Below are 19,698 nucleotides of genomic sequence, written 5' to 3' on the forward strand. Positions count from 1 at the left end.
CCCATCCTTTGCTGTGTTGACAAACTACCAGTTCACTCTTTCCAGAGGAAGCAGCCAGCATCATTCTCACCAGGACCCAGATCTGCTGAGCATAATAGTTGAGATCATTAAGTATACAAGTTTTAAATATAAGACACACATTTAAATGGCAATTTCCTTTTTATTTTAAAAAAGTTGCAAAGCCAGCTAATGAGAACAGGAAGCTCTTTAACAGGAATGCCTGCAAACACATGAAACCGAATAAAACCTGAAGAGTTTACACAAAAGGAAACAACCAAAAAAAATCCTCAGTAATTTTTAAAATTTTATTAAGCTAACTTCAGTAAGAATTGTCATTTACTAATGCAGATAGCACTGAAAATCTTCTATTTGAACCGTTTGTGTGGTCAATCAACCAGCACTTAGTTTTTATTTGATGCAAAGACATAAAACTGGAATTAATCTTAAAAAAAAAAAAACCAAAAAAAAAAAACCAAAGCAATACAGCTCCATCCCTTTACACCTTGATGTATGACATTCAGTATCCTACAGATATTTCAACCAAGAGCTAAACAACTGAACTGCGTATTATTTACAACTATTGATGGAAACTGTTTCTTTTGCATTTTCCAGTAATTAGAAGTTAAAATAACTGTCAATACTGTCAAACCTAGAATGTGTTATTAGAGCATCTTGTCCTCCTTTACAACAAACTCAACTTAACTTTCCGTGGACCAATGGGCCTATCATTCAGTTCATTAATAGCAGCCATAGCTTCCTCATAGTTTGTCATAGCAACGATGGCATCACCGGAAGGTAATCCTTGTTCATTGTACTGCACAGAAACTGATTCCGGTATCACTCTGTAGCCATAGAAAAAATCCAGAATCTCATTAGGAGTAGCTTTAAAAGGTAAATTTTTCAATAGAATAGGAACAACACGCTCAGAACCACCACTGAAATTTGGATCTGGCATAAATCTTCCTTCAGGAAAATTTCCCATTTTATTATTCCCAAACTCCATTCTGCCAAAAGGTTCATTGTCACCACCAAAATCCATGAGGGGTGGTGGACCCCTAAAATTCTTAGGAGGGCACATGAAGTCCTCAGGAGGATTTCTAAATTCAGAATGATGCCTAAAGTTCCCAGGGGGACCAAACGAATGCATGGGTGGCCCTTGTGGTGGCCCAGATGGTGAACCAACTGGACGGGAGAGGTCACCTCTATCATACAGATGTGAACGACCATGCATTTCATTTGGTGCAGATAATGGTGCTGCTACACCAAACTTCTGCATCTGGTCTTGAGATATAAGTCTTATTAATACTTCTGTTCCCAGAAATGTCTGACGATTTAAATTTTCTGCTTTCATGGCTTGTTCTTCAGATTTAAATTTCACTAGTGCTTCTCCCAGTCCAACTCCTTTTTCATCATAGAGCAAGTAGATATCATCTTCATCAATATCAAATCTTGCAAAGAACTTTTGCACTTCAATTTTTGACACATCAAATGGAAAATTCCTTACATAAACACACGTCTTAGGGCTGGAATGACCTTCCCGGTAACTCTTTTCTGATATGGCCTGTCCAAAATGATCTCTGTCCGGTGATCTTTTCCTCTCACAAGAGTCAATTATTTTCAACATTGACTTTCTTGAAATTGGGAAAATGTACACAGGACGATTGAGAAGAACCTTTCTATGACATTCCAAAGCAGCCTGATATTCTCTCTCACTCCTTAACACTACAAAGGCATCTCTAGTCCTTTTCTGATGCTTATCTGTTAGAATCTTGATCTGTTTGCTGTGTATATCCAGATCAGGAAAAAAATCTCTCAAATCTCTCTTCTCCACATTAAAAGATAGATTTCTTAAGTGTATGTAATATTCCTGGCTGGGAGATGAACGAGAATGTGTTCTTTGTCTCCTTGGTGACCTTGAACGAGAATGCTTCCTTGAATGCATGTAGCCTGAACTTTTTGGAGAATGGTCTTCGCACAAAAAGTGATCCATTTCATCTGGCATGTCTATCCTCCCACCACATTCAATCCACCGTTCCTCTGTAGTTGGACTAATTTCTATAAACCTCTGATCCATGTATTGTCTATGACGCTTAAGTCCTTCTAAGGCATCACCAGGTGTAGCACATTTTACCAAGCAATCACCATTGTTTAAACCGTTGCGGTGCTTTATCAGAATCACCCCATCCACACGTATCCCCGAAAGGAAAGCACGTACTTCAACTTCCGTTGCAGAGTAAGGTATACCACGTAGAAATAGGTAACGATCATCTGGGTTAAATGGGTGAGAATCCTTTCTTAACTGATAGTTTGACTTAGGTATACCCATATCACCGTATCTTGTGCCGTTGGTATGGAAACCAGCCTCCAGGCGACTTGGTGGTCCGTAACTAGGTTTTCTTATTCCTTTTGGAGAAGCTGTAACTAAATGTGGTATATCTCCAACACTTGATGTACTAGAACCATTAGTACCTGTTCTTCTAGAGCCAGACATAGTTTCTCGTCCCCCACGGTCAAATCGTTTCCGGCTCATTTCTATGGTATTCTGCATCTCTGCCTTGCTGCTGAGAAAGAGCTCTATGCGCGAGTCCTTGATAAACCCTCCCGAACAGCTCATGGCACGCCGTGCATCTTCATCTGTTGCAAATATAATAAAAGCCTCCCCAATCTCTCCTCCAATAATATGCACACCTCCATCAGGAATATTCAATCCCAAGAAGAAACGACGAATATCTGGAGGACCCGCAACAACAGGAAGCCCCTGTAAACGGATGACTACAGCCATGCTGAGCTCAACCCACAGCAAAAATCACCTGCAGACAAAAAGGTACACATGATAGCACGTCTTTAGTACTCAGCTATTACAGTATCTTATCACTTAAGAAGCTAGAGCCTTTTTAATGAATGCCCTTGTCTCATCAAGAGAGAAAGTATCAAAAAACCCACAAGTTCACAAGAACAAGATTAAAACACAATTCACTGAACGTTGATTAGTCAGAACAATTAGCTACTCCACCAGCACACGTGCACAAATCTATCACTATTCCCTGCCCTAAGGGCAACAAAATCAACCTAAGTCACTCCGCACCATCCACAATACCTAAAGAACACCTCAAGTCTTTCACGGCATAGTTACTACATGCCAGAGATCTCTGCCCAGTCCTAAGGAACAAAAGAAATCCAGTTTACTTTTGAACAGGACACTAGCTGATAAAAGGACAAAGGAAAAAGAATAACTATGTCACTGGAAAATGAAGTAATTCAGAAACAGTGATGACTTTACTGCTTTGACAACTTCCTCTACCAAATGATCAGTTCTGTTCAATAATGTATGTTTTCTCAGCATTCAAAAATGTTGTATCTTTGACGTAGTCAGAGTATTAATTGCAGCGGCCACAAGCATATCCTAGGTGCCAGCCACAAGTCTGTGAGGAAAAAAGGCTGTGTATGATCTTGTCACAATACTCAGTGAGAAGTGTTAAGCTTTTGGCAGCTTACCTGTTTCTGCTTTGGAGACCTGATAAATTCTGTAAAATCAACTTAACTGTGGAAAGAAAACGAAACATAATTAATGGCCGATACCTGTACTTTGCTTTACACACTGTGCTACACTGCTGCAGCCCATCCATAGCAGTGGCTAATACTAAAACCAAGCATGTTATAAACCCATGTGAAGAATTCCTTCCATGTTCCAAGATGCCATGCACTGCATCTTTCTGTTTCCATTTTAGAAGCAAAAGAAATTCAAAATTTAAGTTGACTTCTGGAAATGATGAAAATACGATGAGATTACTTGGTCATCAATTGTGCCACTGAACTGTTGCAATGAAACAGACTGACAGTGTATCGAGGGAACAGTTCTCAACTGAGCTCTTCAAAGTTGCTTAGGTCCATCTCAGGATTACAGGACATGTCCATTCTTCTGAAATCCACCTGGTTTCAAAGTTCACAACAAGAGTATGCTACTGACCAGTCCAGCACTGCACTTAACATACACAGTGAAGACCATCAAATGAAAGAGCAAAAATATCCAACAAGGAGAAACTTCAGAAAGTACCTGAATTTACAAAGCCAACTTCAGTATTTTCCTTATATCATTACTGCCTTTCAAACATAAGAACAAGAAAAGCTTGAAAACACTGACTTAAACATACCCTGATTTTCAACATTTTCTAACATCACACAATAAATAGCACAATATTCTCAGAACAAACACAAGCCTCTGTAGCAGATTACTGCATCCCTTTAAAACAAACACAACAGCCCAACACTCTGATCGTTTGAGAACACTCCCCTACAAACCTTGCTCTATAAAGCACTAGATCCTGATGACGAGTTATCGGTCAATAACCATAACTGTCACTCCACCTGAACTTAGCAAAACAAGACCAAAATCCAAATTCTGTAACTAATGGACTGTGTCTCACTTCTGCACCAGTACTCTGTAAGCACAACAAACCGAAAACAACTGCCCATTTAGAAACTTCACTAAAGACCATCTGTTCTCTGTACTTTTGTGGTGAGTCGACCCCAGCCAGCAGCCAAGCACCCACACAGCTGATTGTTCACTCCTCGTCCCCATCAGCAGGATGGGAAAGAACAAAGTCAAGAAAACTTGTGGGTCAAGATAGAGACAGTTTCATCAGTGGAACGAAAAATGCAAAACAAAGGAAATCTCTCACCACCTTCCGCAAGCTGACTGATGTCCAGCCTTCCTCCAAATAACTGCCTTGGGAGCCAAGAAAAAAATCCCCCCAAAGAAACCAAAACCATCAAACAAAATACTTCTTCCTCTACCTCAGTTTTTGTTGCCAAGCACGACGTTACATGTCACAGAATATCGCTTTGATGAGTTTGGGTCAGCTGTCCCAGCCATATTCCCTCCCAGCTTCTCACCTACTCTGAGCACACTCACTCAAGGAACAGAGTAGGGAAAATAGATAAAGCCTTGATACTGTGCAAGTGCTGTTCAGCCACAGCCAAAACACCGATGTGTTGTCAACATTCTTTTAGCCACAAATCCAAACTGAACTGTATGGGCTGCTGTGAAGAACGTTAACTCCATCCCAGCCAGACCCAGAACACTTTACAACGTGTCTTCTCAACAGATGCAATGGCAGTGCCAAAAAGCATGGAGAATTCAAGGGAAGAATTTTCATACGGCACCTTCGTGTCTTGAAAAAGCAAATCCGCTGCCCTGCTACTTCATGACGTATTTAATCTGTAGTACTTCTGGATTCACAACTCCGTTTTCTTATCCCAATTTTTAAACATCATTCACAACAGCTCTCCTCCATAATTCTTCGGTGATAAACAGCAAGTTCTCCACGATGCACCAGGGATACAATACACAACCTTCAGTGGTGAAAACCAGACACACTGATTCCAGATCATAATGTCATCTCTAAGAAGTCCACAAACAAATACAAGTTCAAATAATCAGCTCTTACTGACTGTATAATAAACAATCAAGCATGGGTAGAAAGCATAGACAAGCCATCCAACAATTTAAAGTGCATAATCAAAAAAAGTTGACTTGTCATGAAAAGTAAGAGCAATTCATTAACTAAACAAGGACTTCAGAGAACAAGGATTTGGAGAACAGACAACTTCATGCCACAAGTTAAAAGCACAGAAGTACATACAGTTTCATGAAATTTTATATATAAGCAAAATTGGCTAGAAAACAGTACAATACCTATTCTTCCACGGCCTCGGGAAATTCCAAACATCATTAAAACCGTTTAAGTAATCCACATCTTGTAACACAGTAGGAAACTAAGTCTGCACTAGACTAATATTTTTATCATAACACTGAAAGATTACACAGACTGTATGCAAGCTAGAAAGAACACCCACAGAAACACCCCGACTATGAAACTGGAGCAGTATAGAATAACCAGCGGAACAGGGAAAGGTTTCTTACTCTGTTCCTCAAAATAAGCCTTAAGTAGAGGAAGCAGCCTGCTACTAATAGCAGTTTTCACAGTGCAGAGGGAAAACGTGAGTGAGCTTTGCAGGTGGGCCCGCTACACGGTCGAATGCAGCACGGAACCGCTTCCGAGCAAGTGGCCCTGCCGGCACCAGCGCTGCTGGAGGGCCCGGCCGCGGGCGGCAGGGCAGGGAACGGGCGAGGGGACGGGGCGAGGGGAGGCCGCCCCGCGCCACACGCGCTTCGGCCCGCCAGAGCCGCCGGTGCTCCGCCCCCACGAAGAAGCCCGTCTGCTGCCCGACACCGGGACAGGGCTGAGGGAGGCACCAGGAGCGGGAAAGGGGGGTGGGAAGCCCAGGGACAGGAGGGGGCCGGGGCACACGGAGCGGCCGCGCAGCGGTTCCGCGGGGGTCGGGCAACTGAGAACCGGCAAATTCCGCGCCGCCCGCGTGCTCTGTCCCTCACGCAATTCATCCACGCACCCACCGGACACGCCGCTCGGACGGGGCCCGCAGCTCCCGGCACGGCTCCGCCAAGATGGCGCCGCCTCCACTACCCCCCCCAACGCTGAGGAGAAGCTGCGCTGCGCGAGCGCTTCCGGCCCGCGAGCGCGGGCCTGCGCGCGCACCCTCCGGGCGGAGCGCAGAACGCCGCGGCCCCGCGACCCCGCCCCCTCCGCGCAGCCGCGCCTGCGCGGGCCGCGCGCCCCCGTCGGCGAGGGGCGAGGTGCTGCAGGTAGTGCGCATGCGCTGTCTGCCCCGGACGTGCGTCTGCGGTCCCCGTCTAAGTGGATCGGATGGAGCTGTATAATAATAGATCTGTATGATTATAGATTTGTATAGTGATAGACCTGTACGATGATAGATCTGCATATAGACATCGATCACACGGTGGCCGAGTGCCGCTGCCGTGCTGTGCGCTGTCCTCAGGCTCGTTCCCGTTCGTGCAGGCGCGTGCCGAGCCTCAGGCGCCCCTCAGCGCTGCTCCTCCAGGACCTACAGACACGGTTTCTGACACATCTCGGGGCTAGCTCAAGTCTGAGTTGTGAGAGGAAAGGAAGGCAGGGATGGAGGAATGGAAGAGGAGAAGGAAAGGTTCAAGGTGGAGGAAAGGGAAGGGCAGAGGCAGAGTACTTTGGTTGTGCAAGCAAGGTATTTTATCCTAATGTTTATCCTACCTGCCTTTCCCTGTCTTTGCTTGTTCTCCCCTGTCTTCCTATGCTTATCAGTATTTGCCTGCTCCATTTTACATAGAAAAAAAAAAATCTGTACTATTTATGATAGATTCACCTAGCAATGTTGCCGATTTTAGGAGCTTTCTCAACACAGGCAGAGTCTTGTTTAGAAAAAAGACATTGTTTATTCTGTGCAGGGTACAAGGTGGAGGTTTCCACAAATCAAGCACACCAAGCGGTAAAAAGTTACATCTTTACACAGTCAAATTTACATAAACTTGAGCCTGCGGACAGGTATTTTGACTTGAAAACATCAACTCAACTTTTAAACATTTGTTGAGCCAGCAAAATATATTCAGTGATAAATAAACCATGCTAATGTCGAAAATCATAATAGGGAATTAGCATGCAGGAGAGAGACAATGAGAAATAATTAAAATCCAGGACACGGTGTCTTGCCAAGTTTTGGTAACATCTGAGGGAATAGGACAAGAGGCAAGAGGCAGAAACATGCACAGAAATTTCCACCTGAGCATGAAGAACTTTACTGCTCAAGAACAGGTTGCTCACTGATTCAAGAACTGTCCCAGTCCTGTGCCGTGTGCTCTGGGATGGCCCTGCTTGAGGAGGGAGGTTGGACCAGACGAGCCACTGTGCTCCCTTCCAACCTGACACATTCTGTGACTCTGTGGAATGTGAACAGAAGTGGGCTGACAAAGGTGTAAAAGGTAAAGGGGAGTAACTTTGGTTGTGCATCCATTGCTCTAAGCATATTCTGTGTTTTCACCTTGTTACAACTTTCCGTTCTGGGGAGAAATTACAAACACGTGTTACATTTGTATGATATACTGTGCACCAGTTCTAGAGACGAGGTACCGGAACATGCACGGGGCTCGGAGTCCTCTCGGTTCTTGCTCCCGCTCTCGCACAAGACGAACAAACCCTCTGCAGACCGCATAGATAAACCCGGGCTTGTGCAAAGCGGACGCTTTGCGTGCTGCGGCGACGGGCCCTGGGCGCTCGCCGTACCGCGCGGCTCTGGCCAATCGGCGTGCGCGGGGGGGCGTGCGGTGGCCATGGCGACGCAGGGCCGCGGCACCGCTGCTGCCGCGCTGCTCATGGCGCTGTCGGCGGCGCTGCCTCCCGCCCGCGGCTTCTCCGTCCCGCTCCAGCGCCCCGCCGACTGCGGCGCCGACCGCTACTTCGACAGCTCCCGCCTGGCCTGCGCGCCCTGCGGGGCCCACCAGCGGCAGAGCGCCGGCGGTGAGCGATGGGGGAGGCGGCGCCTCCGGCGCCTCGGGGCAGGCGGGACTCGGGCGGCTCCGCGCTGAATCCGCTCGCAAGCAGCGGGAGATGCACAGTCGGGGCTCAGGCTGTGGCGGTAAAACAGCAGCCCTCGGGCACGTCTGGGAAAGCCGCGAAAGGGCCAGGGTCCCGCAAAGACCTAAGAGCCCCCAGCACAGCTATGTTGTATCTGAGATACAGCTCAGAGAAATGACTGTACACCTTTTTTAATAATCTTTTTTTCCTCAAACATTATAGGTATTTGCATTTTCATCTGTAAAACTACACAGGACCCTGAATTTATGTTCTCGAACACTTCTGTAACTTGAAACTCATTGTCAGAACTTGAATTGGTCTGAGATACCAAATGTCTGAGATCCTCAGGCTGTGCCCATGCTCGTCCGCGTCGCACGCGGGAACTTGGAGCAGATACAGCACAGCTGGACAGTACTAAATGGAAAATACAGATAATTGGTTGCTTTCTTTAGGGCATAAGGAGGTATTAAAGAGTCCATCTTTTATAAATACACAGTCCAACAAGAGTGGGGGGTTCCCTGTTGTTTGTACAAACACAAATTTGAGACTAAGACCCAGCAGCATCTCTCTTCAGAACTGGTACTTCAGTCAGAAGCAGTGATGTGAATGGCTGTGTTCACAACTGCTGCATAAAAGCTGGTCACCTTTTCCACCGCCACCATGGTACCCTAAAGAGTAATCCCATAGTGCACTTACTGAAAAAAAATACTTTTTTTTTTTTTCAGATCTCCTGATGACATGGGTATCTAGATCCGTAGCTCCCTTTTAGGCTGAATCTTCCTCTAAATCAAGGGCTTCAAGGAGAGGAAAATTCCAAGGGGAGGTCGGGGGTTTATTTTTTCCTTCAGATCTGTCTGGAGCAGTGTAGGTAGGCGCCACCTGGTGCACTTTGCATCTTGACTGAATTCCACTTTTGATTGCCCATATTCTCCCTGGCTAGCTCATCCCTGTGGATTCTGCTTTCAAGTGACATGCCTAAAAATCTAGGTATTGTCATCGTGAGTGTCGCAACTCAAACTTTTCATTGATCTAATCCAATTGGGCTTTTTCTTCTTTAGAATTAAGTATAAATGGTTGATCTTTTTGACAAATGTTTCTGTACAACTGGTCTCATTAGAATGTACTTTAAGGTTATAAAGCTTTTCACACAATTTGACGTTATTTTTACCCGCACAGTTCAATAAGCTTAAATGATAAAAACAGTTTATTAGTATATGTAATCTGTTTTGGTTTGTAGTGTGTGTTTAAAAGTACAGAGAGAAATTCACGAGAGTGAGACTGGAAAAGTTCCTAAAAAAAAGTTGTTGAGCACTAGCAGATGGGCATTGTACTGTGCCATGAAAGTAGTGTTTAATTTCATATAAAATGTTAACTGTGTTCTGTTCACTCACTGAAAACCATTCAATATAAACCTTGATCCCCATGCACAGTTTTAAAAGCCTCGAGTTTAAAACAGCTTTCCATACAACAGTTATATTTTGAAAAACCTTTTCATAGGAACACATTTTGGTTTTAGGACTGACTTCATATTGAAAAAAATAAAACCTATATACAAACATATAATGCTGGTGTTGTAGAGAGGGAAGGCTGTGGCAAGATTTAGATTGAGAGATTATATCTATTACAGACCAACTGGTAAAGTTTGGTTTAATTAAAAAAGGCCACAAAATACAAGCTCCAGGTCCCTGTTTCACCCTGGTAGATCAGTCAGCCTTGTAACATTCTCCTCAAACGTCTGTGTGCAAACTGTAACACTCTACTGAAGGTAAGTTTTTTAGAAAGCAAGATGATTTTCGTCCGCATCTCATGTAAATATTTTTATGTCTATCTCATCTTCATCTCTTGAGAACAATAGCAGTTGTTCTTAGTATTCTGTTACAACCAGTCAGTTTTATATAGATTAAAAGTGCATCTGTTTTGGTTTTTTAAGGTAGTTCCTGTGTATGTGAGCCAGGATACAGGATGATTTCTAGTAATGGTGGGTTCTCTGTTACTTGTGAAAAATGCCCAGAAAATATGGTAAGTATTGAACTTTTCATGTTTGCCCTAATGATATAATACTAATCATAATCATACAAATCATAATCATACAAACCATAATCATTATGGTTTTTTAATTTTAAATTTTATCCTGATTGCAAGTTATTTTTCATTAATTTAAAATATTTTTACATAATAGTCTTTGCTTGGGAATTTTTAAGACCGTGCTTATAGCTATTATTTTTTTCGACTTAGAATTGTCTATTACTGTTATTTTGCAGGCATTTTTTCATTACGAGTTTGACTCCACAGACAAAATAAGAATTTTTTAAAGTGTTTCAGTTCCTTCCACTGCTTTTCTTCTCTTCTTTGTCCTTGCCCAGACAGCACAACTCTGTACAGTGTTAAAGATGCTTTTCAGCTCATAGGTATCTTAACTGATTACTTATATAAATACTATTATTGTAATATTTAGGCTGTATCTTTATAATCCCTGATATTTCATCTTCTTACTTCAAAATGAGCTGCTCCTGCCATGTTACTTTAATTATAAATATAGTTTGGTCAGTTCTTTTAACCTTCCTTGACAAATTAAGTTACAATTTTGTGTCATAATCACAGCATTGAGCCAGATACACCAGGCTTAACCAGATTTTTCCCACTGTAGTAAACAAAGGAATGTATTTTTCCAGCAAACCAACTTTTGAGGGTGAAGCCTTCCTGAATACTTCTTTCCCTTCAATAACTCTAGAATAACTCTCAGGAGAGCAGCTTAGTTGCCTGAGTTATGTGTTTAGTGGCTACTGGGCAATGTAGGTAATTTCCCTCTTCTTCTCATCTTGCTGTGTTAGACAAAGACTTTGGCACACATTCCTTTGTGTTGTGATATTTTGCTGTTTCTTCCTCTTTCCTGCAATGGTGGCATTTGCCTTTGGTCTACTGCCAAGGCTTTTGCAAAGATAAAATGATGATAGTGGGGAAGAGAGAAACAGCAGTAGCACTTGAGGATAAGCAATTATCTTCATTTTCCTCAGTGGTTTTTATCTGTTTTGCAGTTACTTCATAGTATATAATAAGTGTGGATGTGAACTGTCTGGGTAGGTACAAAATTCCAAGCAGTTATATAAGCTGCTTCACTTAGAACTCCTCCATTTCCATTACTTCTGTATATTTATATGTAATTGTCTATGTATGCATTATTATGTTTATTCAGTGTAGGACTTCTATATCTCTTTTTAAACATTCCACTTTGAATTTTTACTGAAGGTGTAAGCTAACAGGTTCAGAAGATCGTAACATTTTTTTCTGTGTCTGCATAGGAACTACTTTTGCCAGATTGTTTAGCCTTTTTTAATCTTTAAAAGCTTCATGAATGTTATCAATGTTTTATCTGAACACATTTTCTAGTAACTAATGGCTGGATAAGGCATTCTTCACAGATACTGGGTGATGTCTATATTTTTGAAAATCCTAATAGTTTTGTGTTTTATTTTAGAGCGGAGTTACTCAAGATGGGTGGAATTGTATTACTTGCCCCAAAGGCCTGACTTCGAAAGGAAATTGTAAATGCCCCAATAACGAAATACTAGGTAAAAAATATATGCCAATTATGAGATGATAGCACTTGTTTTAGATATTTGAGTTTACTAAGTTATGCTTTTCCGTTAAATAAGAAAGAAAATTTTGCATATGTTTACATATCTAATGTAAAAATTCAACATTCCTCTTGATCTTAATCGTCATTTCTGAAAGATGATGGATAAATCTGTACCATTGCTCATTTCAATAAAAACTATTATGCAAACATTCCATAAATGAATATTGCTCAACGAATACTTCAAGCTCCTTGGCAGCAGATGGAGTTGGAATAAAAACAATGTCAATATAGACTATAAAAATATTACAGTGTTTTGAAGTATAAAAAGCAGTAAAGGAATTATACCTACGTGAGTAGGTGGAAGAGAACAGCCTGAGCAAGTCAAGCAATGGCTGTGCATTAGTGTCAGTGCATTTCATGCCTCCCTGAGACACCTGTACCTGTGGCTTTCTGAGATGTGCTTCCCTATACCTATGCTTCCCTATGTCTGTGCTTCTTACTTGATGCTCTCTAGTAGTTGCAGATGATTTCCAGTACATAGAAAAAAAATTTTAGTGTTTGTATTAAATGGATTTCTGCTTATTTTGCATAGTATAGACCTGAGAGCAAAGTCACATCACTGGTGTAAAACATAAAAGCTCTTGGGACCTCTACTTTTCCTTATTTTCAAAGACATGGAATGCCTATAATTCTCTGAATAAGTATTATAAATGTCCACTTTGGTTACATTTCCAACAGGGTATATTGGAGAATCACTGTTTTCCAGATCAATAATTTTTAATTTTCCTAGGAGTCTGGAAAACAGTGAATACCAGTCTTCTACCTTAAACTTTATGAGAGTTACAAAATGTTTTCTGGGCCTTTATGGTAAAATACTGAGAGCAAAGCTGAATCCATAATTTGACATGCAGGAAGAACATTAGTATTGTATTTTTTTGATTCTCTTTGATTTGGATTTTTTTTTTTAATAATTAGATTTGAAATCTCTTGCCAGATTATACAGTTGGTGGAAGATGCCATTTTGAAACTTGGAAATTGTGACATTTCCGTGAATCATTTCAGATGAAATTTAATTTTTTTTCCCCAGTAATTTGCAAACTTGTTGTTTTGAATTTTTGCTTTGCAGTGAGGCCTTTGTTTGAAATTTGACTCAGAATAAATAACAGAGGAACAGCCAAACTAGACAGGAAATGTTGCATTACTCATTAAAACTAAACTGCATGTGCACAGCTACAAGCAGTGCACACATACATACATGAATGTGCATTTCATAGTGGATGTTATTTGCAAGTTTTGCTCTTGATTTTTTCAAAATAAACTCTTTGAATTTATTTTAGATCTGCACAGATGCTGAATTTTTTCACTTATCTTAACCTGTGTGACACTTTGCATCAGGCAATTTTATCACAGTTGCTTTTCTTTTCTACTTAGTGGAAAGAAGCATCAATGGCATTTTGCTTAATGAAGCATTGTGCTTACATTGTAATGGAAGTGAGCAGTCATTCTCTGCCTCAGATGCATCAGGAAGTAGGTGGGTGCTCTTTGCCTTTTGTGATGATAAATTTGAACGTGTCATGCTACCATTCAAATGGAATATTGCTGAGGAACAGACTGTATCTTTGGGATGACAGTTTTGAAGGCAGGGAATTGGAAATTCTCAACCCGTATCAAACCCACCGTGTTTTGTGCTGACTGAAGTCCTTATAAGGCCAGCAGCTTGGTTTTTTGTCTTGCTTTTGTGTGACTAAAAAGCATGCTTTGGATTGGAAGCAGAACAGAATCCTTATTTTGATAATTAATTGTTTGATTTATTTTCTACTTCACTGATAGTAGAAACAAATCAATAATAACTTTTGAATTTCAGTTCAAACTAGTGAAGTTGCTGACACTGTTCCCAGGCATACTATGTAATCAACTTTCACTGAGTACTAAATCTCATACTTAGCTATGTTTTAAGTGCATTCTTCATGTTTGTGATCCATAGGTGTGTAAGATGTGAAAAGACATTCATCCAAGTAAGCAAGTCTTGTGACTGCAACAGCCCAAACATTTTAGTAAGTAGAAGAATGTTCAGAAGTAAGTAGAAGAAAGTTCAGAAAAAGCAAAGTGATTTTTACAAGTGTATCAATATCATATCAGTATTTTTTTATTCTTTTATTTCTTTCAGACCGGGGGATTGTGTTTTTTGGCTCGTGAAGGCTTACCCCCAAAGGGAGTTGCAACTGTTCGTTTTGCACAGCTAGTAAGTGCATTTATTGTAAAACACTTCTAAGCTTTCTCATTACTTACTTTCAGTATGTATTTCAAATTCCCATTCTTGGAAAACAAAGGTGGAACTTTTTGTCTGATCACGGTGATTGTAAGGTCATTTGCATCAAGATAGAGTGTAGGTATGGACACCAAGCAAGCATTGTTCTAATGGAATAAACTTCTAAAAATTCATGCCCTCTTGGAAACTGAAAAAGGGAAGTAATTTACATTACTTTAGTATCAAAACAAGTAGCGTGTGGCCTTTTGTATTAACTGTGTGCATTTGAAGCATACCCTTGTATCACAAAAATATACTGAAGAGTCCATGAGTGCCTCTGGACTTTTTTACTATAAAATTTGTATTTGTGTAAAATATTTGAAAAAAGATGTAAGGGTTGAGCTTACTGCTTGATCTTAGAGCTTATAGAAGAAAATGAGATTGTGTATGAAATTGCTGAACTCCTTGAATTAGCTAATGAATGAAAATATGTTCTATTGAGAAGAACGAAGGGGTTTTCATTGTTTTATCTAATGAACTTTCATTAGTTATGAAATCTGCTCAAAGTTAGGACCATTTGCCAAGTAGTTCTGAATTCAGGAAATGCCGTGTGGCTAAGAAATGTACTTTGATCCCAAATGAATTAATGTTAAAAGCTACTGCTTGAAAGAAAGTAAAGAGCAGTCTTCAGTTTTTCTGATATCAAACATTGTTTTGCTCCCTGAAAATGCCATCTTCTAAGTAACATTTTATTGAAAATATGTCTTTTCATTTGCTTACAGTATGTATGAATGCTATGTGTAGTTCGAATGTGAGTAGTTGTAGAAAGGAGGTTGTGGAATAATTAATTTGGCAAATTTGGTCCTGAGTTAGATTTACCATCAAGTCTACTTCTTACCCTTGAAATTGTTAGTACTTCCCTTGTGCAGTAAAGAAGACTTCTGTGTCACAGAATCCATGTTCAAAGCTTAAATATTTCAGCTCTTGTTCTGTATACTTTGTCTAATTTAGTGAAGTGAAAGAAATCATTGCATTTTGATTGTGTTTTGAACTGATACTGTTAGACTGAGATATTTACGAAGGACAGAAAGCTCTTAGAAAAAAATAAGTAGCATCTTCTAGCAGACACAGTTTTCCAGACTGTTACCTTATGGATGAGTTGTTGTGAACAAAGACAGTGAAAAAGTTCCTTATTTACAGGGTATAACACTGACATCAGCATGGTTTCTGAAAAACCTGCAGTCCTCAGCCTTTGCCTGTTGGGTGAGTTTCATTAATGTTTGCAGTTTGCTTTTTTATACAGAATGGTATTCTATAAAAGCATGTCACTTTTATTTTTGGAAGTTACCTTGCTTAGTTTTAAATAATTTTATTTTGAGGTGAGAATAGAAAAGAAATAATTATATATATAGAGTGCTTAGAAATATTGAGGGCTAGTCAATGTTACTGCAAGTCTACAGGGTTGGAATTTTCACAAGATGAATGGTGTTAAAGAAAAAATCCTTCAATATTCAGTAGCATGTGACCTACTATCCATATATGTGGATATAAAGGGGTCACTCTGAAAATTAATTTCTTATATATTCAGTATTTATTGGCACCTGCTCTTTACCTCTTAGTTGATTTTCAGTTATTCATAACCACAGAACCACCCTTTTTAGCTTTGCTTTATGTTATGCAAGTGTTACGTACCATTATGTTGCTCTGGGTGACAGTAACCATGGGTGAAAGAGTGGCTGCAGCAACAGAATCACAGACACTTGTGAAGGGCATGGGCCTCTGCCTCCCTTTTACCAACTCTGTTATCACACATGCTCGTTTTCCTTCTGTACTGCTCTCTTGAAATCAGATTTTATACTTCTCAGGTTCTACATTTTGTCCCTGTGGGTCACAACCCAAAGGGTTACTTGGCCTAGACATCTCTAAAGATCACAATATAGATTTGCAGGATTCTGTAATACACAAGCACATGGAGGCTTTATTTCCCGCATTTCTTTATTAGAAATTATTACAAATTATTCCTGGTAAAGTGAGTATAGTTATGATTAGTAAAGCAAGTGTGTATGTACTGCACTGGTAGCAGCAGTCAATAGTAGCAGCAGACATACATTTCAATATTACAGGTTGCTGCAGAATGATCACTAGGAAAGCAGCAAATGTGCTTATGATGAATTACCCCTATGCATGTATATTATTCCAATAGTATCAGTGCAGGTACTACACTGCCAGCAGTGGGGCCTCAAAACTGATGACAGATGAAGTTTCACTTCAAAGATGATCAACATTGCAGAATCTGGAGTCAGTCAAGCATCCCAAGCCACAGTCTGATAACTGGCCTAGGAGAGCTCATAGAAAAATTTGTGTAGGGGACCTTCTCTGTGTGTAGAGATTGAGAGAGAGAGACAGGGACGGATTCATTCCCCATTTTGGGTAAAAAGTAATTTTTATATCAGAGAGACATAAGGTGGTGTAGGACAGCACCACCTGGAGCAGCCAATAGATGACAATGTTTTAAATTCTCTCAGGCTACATTTTGTTTTTTCCGGACTCTTTTTCTACTCTTTCATGTACAACAAACAACAGCACTTGCCTATGTCTACTCCTTTGGAATGTTTTCCCCCTTCTAAACCCTAAGCCTGTTCTAGACTCTTTTTCGTCTTTCCAGATGATAGGTTGCCGTTACTATTCCTTGAGTTTGTGCTTATTGATGGTATCTCAGAAGGTCTCTGAAGTTCGAGTGCCCAGCTGCACTTCTCAAGGATGTTTCAGACTCCCAGGCCATGTTCACAGGCTGGCAGGTGTCCTCTCAGTCAGTGTTTCAGCAGACTTCTGTTCAGAATTTTCCCAGATCACCTTTGTGGCTGCTCCCATCACCATCTCATAAACACAGCTCTGAGATGTATTCCCCCACTGGTCCCATTCTTTACCACTGACATCAGTTTATCCTGTTTGTCTGCCTCACCCTGCTCAGCAATTCAGAGGTGCTGCCTCAATGTGATGAGCAGCTGCTGGTCTGACCCACACAAATGGGGGTAAGGAGGTGGCAAGTTAATACCAGTGCAATGACCACTGCACACAGATGCCAGGTGTCACCTCTGCATATCACTTGGCACTGCTGTGTTTAACAAAATTGAACATAAAACTGAAGAGAAAATACTTAGACTACATGCATCTGTAGTTGTCAGTCTGAGGTCTTTGCTGGAGTCATCTTTGCCATACAGCCTAAGTGGTATTAAACATTTTGATTTTTACCTTGTTTTCTAAGTGCAGATTTTGACATTTCTGTCACTTTTTACCATCCAGCTGATGCAACTAAAATAAGCTGAAAAAGTGAGAATATTGATTTCATGCTGCCATCTGCAGATCTATAAAAATATGGTACCTGAATACCTGGGAGAAAATATTAGGTGTTGACAAAATGAAATTACTTTCAAGTGAAAACAAGGGTTTAGGAGTGGCTTCTTAAAAATAACATTAATTTTCTGGCTGCCTCACAAAAAGGAGAGGTGATTAAATACTTTTTTCTGTGTTCTTGTGTTTCTCCACTGCAGTTGTACTCTAATCTAACAGCATGCCAAGCTCTTGGAAATATGTGTGTGATGAATATGAACTCATTGAGTTCTTCAAGTACTGATGCCTGTGGTTTGTTTCAGTATATTTTTGTCAGTACAGCCAGGGTAGGCATCGTTCATTCAATACCCTACTGGTAAGTTGCCTTTTCCATAAGTTTTGGTCTTTAATAGCTTTGTATGGAAATTATTATTCTAAATGTTATTTGATGAAAAAGATTATGTTTCTTTAGAGAAAACATTGTTATTCTTTTCAGGAGACATAATCTTCCATGGCTGTATTATGGTGACCAACCTGGATTAGCATCCCAAGTGCTTGAGAAAAATCATTTTCCTACAACCTTCAGTTTTAAGGGAACAGATAAGGTAGGTGTTGGGTAGTAGACATAGGGAAGCATACGTTAGGAAGAGGACATAATCACATAAAAAGGTTTAGATTTATTATAGATGTGACTCTACTGAAGGTAAATTTTAGGCAGTGAATGTAACGAACTCAGTGTGAGATCTTACGGAAGAGGAAGGTGTTATTTACGTAATGTCTAGTCACTTCCTTTGCTTACACTCTCATAGCCACATTCTCATAAGGCCAAGGTGTGCTTGCCTGAGTGGTCTGACCAGGGCACAAGGAGCACAGGATGCCATCTTTTAACTGTTCAGTGTGTCCCCAAGGATCTGGATTGGCAGTGGTAAATTTGTAATTAGACAAACCTTTTAGACACCTTAGGAATTCATAGTTGTTTTGACATTGTCTTTTGTTTCAGAGTCTTGTTTACTTCCCTCTTCATAAATCTGAGGCAAAGTTGTCTTTGTCTTTTTTCCATGTTTGAAATATGTGCATCCTTTTGTCAGATTTTGTGGTGAACTAATGTGAAAAAGAGGGGTAAATGTGACATGCTGTATCTTTGCTGCCACCCTTCTGGTGTGCCAAAGTGCAGGGTCTTTTTCTGACAAGTTGTCTATGCCAGGTTTTATCACAGCCCATTTATCATCTCTGTAGCTGGGAACAGTGTTCTTCATCACTATTTTGTGGTGTTTAACCCTTTCTATTGCTCACACACACTTTTCTCTCCCTATTTGATTTATACCACTTCTAATATTTCCGTTACAAATCTCTACAAGCTGATTGTATCAGAGGTGGAGTCAGTGTATTAGAACCTCTTACTGCAGTCAATTAGAGAAAAAAAAAAGAGGTGAGGAAAATAATTTTAATGTTATCAAAGCCAGATATCCATCCCTGGGAGGAATGGACTGCTTAAGTAGCTTGTTAACTGGCACAGTTTTATGAAGAAATCGGAGAGTAAATAAACAGTAAAGTGATTTATTTTTCCAAATTCACTGTAAAAATAGAGTAGCTGGAATAGGTTATTCAAGTTCAGGTAATCACAGAAAGTAGTATTAGTGATAACCTGTTTGTCAGTTGTACTGCCAATTTATCTAGAGTTTTCTTCCTGTCTCAGAAATAAAATGATAGCCTTTTTCAGCCATATTCTACAAGGCTGTGTTTTAAATTGAACAATGTTGCAATGCAGCAGTTGTTTTAATTACTAAAATACTTGTTATTCCTCCTAACACTGAAGGTCCTGGAAGCCCTCAATATTCCAGCATAGTATACATCAGAAATCTGCATAGATTTTGAATTAGTTTAGGGCATGTCCACCTGTGTCGAAGTTCCTCTGGAACTTTTTCCATTCACCAGTAAAGCTGCAGAAGAATGGTATGGTTTTTTTTAAAAAGTAAACTACAAAACCCAAGATTAAAAACAAAATCAGAAAGGGGGAAAAAATGAAGGATTGTGCTGGAAGTTTTAGGAAACGTCAAACAGTTGGAGAGCAGTCTCTAAAATGTGAATGTCCACTTCAGGGCAGTTTCATTGTTCTTAAT

At 40.5% G+C, this 19,698-nt stretch overlaps 2 protein-coding genes across 11 annotated transcripts in view; one reads left to right on the plus strand and one right to left on the minus strand.

Moving 5' to 3' along the window:
• RBM12B (RNA binding motif protein 12B) overlaps window positions 1-6,556 on the minus strand; it is a 10,799-nt gene extending 4,243 nt beyond the window's left edge. Inside the window, exons 1-3 of one of the 7 annotated variants that reach the window (XM_042035721.1) lie at window positions 6,416-6,556; window positions 3,496-3,541; window positions 141-2,810 (exon numbers count right to left, since the gene is read on the minus strand). In XM_042035721.1, the coding sequence (XP_041891655.1) occupies window positions 683-2,782 (2,100 nt within the window). In that variant the 5' untranslated portion in view covers window positions 2,783-2,810; window positions 3,496-3,541; window positions 6,416-6,556 and the 3' untranslated portion in view covers window positions 141-682. The other 6 variants (XM_042035725.1, XM_042035724.1, XM_042035727.1 and 3 more) reach the window with 6 other exon arrangements.
• Window positions 6,557-6,795: 239 nt separating this feature from the next.
• Window positions 6,796-19,698, plus strand: part of TMEM67 (transmembrane protein 67) — a 34,021-nt gene continuing 21,118 nt past the window's right edge. For 3 of the 4 annotated variants that reach the window (XM_042036063.1, XM_042036065.1, XM_042036064.1), the window contains exons 1-9: window positions 8,167-8,366; window positions 10,354-10,442; window positions 11,899-11,992; window positions 13,432-13,531; window positions 13,985-14,054; window positions 14,168-14,242; window positions 15,449-15,511; window positions 17,800-17,954; window positions 18,075-18,183. In XM_042036063.1, the coding sequence (XP_041891997.1) occupies window positions 8,180-8,366; window positions 10,354-10,442; window positions 11,899-11,992; window positions 13,432-13,531; window positions 13,985-14,054; window positions 14,168-14,242; window positions 15,449-15,511; window positions 17,800-17,954; window positions 18,075-18,183 (942 nt within the window). In that variant the 5' untranslated portion in view covers window positions 8,167-8,179. Of the gene's footprint in view, window positions 7,081-8,166; window positions 8,367-10,353; window positions 10,443-11,898; window positions 11,993-13,431; window positions 13,532-13,984; window positions 14,055-14,167; window positions 14,243-15,448; window positions 15,512-17,799; window positions 17,955-18,074; window positions 18,184-19,698 lie in introns of those variants that run through there. The other variant, XM_042036066.1, reaches the window with a different exon arrangement.

This window comes from Corvus kubaryi, unplaced genomic scaffold (genome assembly GCF_017639235.1).
Source record: "Corvus kubaryi isolate FWS band 111438036 unplaced genomic scaffold, C.kubaryi_AGA036_p1.0 37385, whole genome shotgun sequence".
NCBI lineage: Eukaryota > Metazoa > Chordata > Aves > Passeriformes > Corvidae > Corvus > Corvus kubaryi.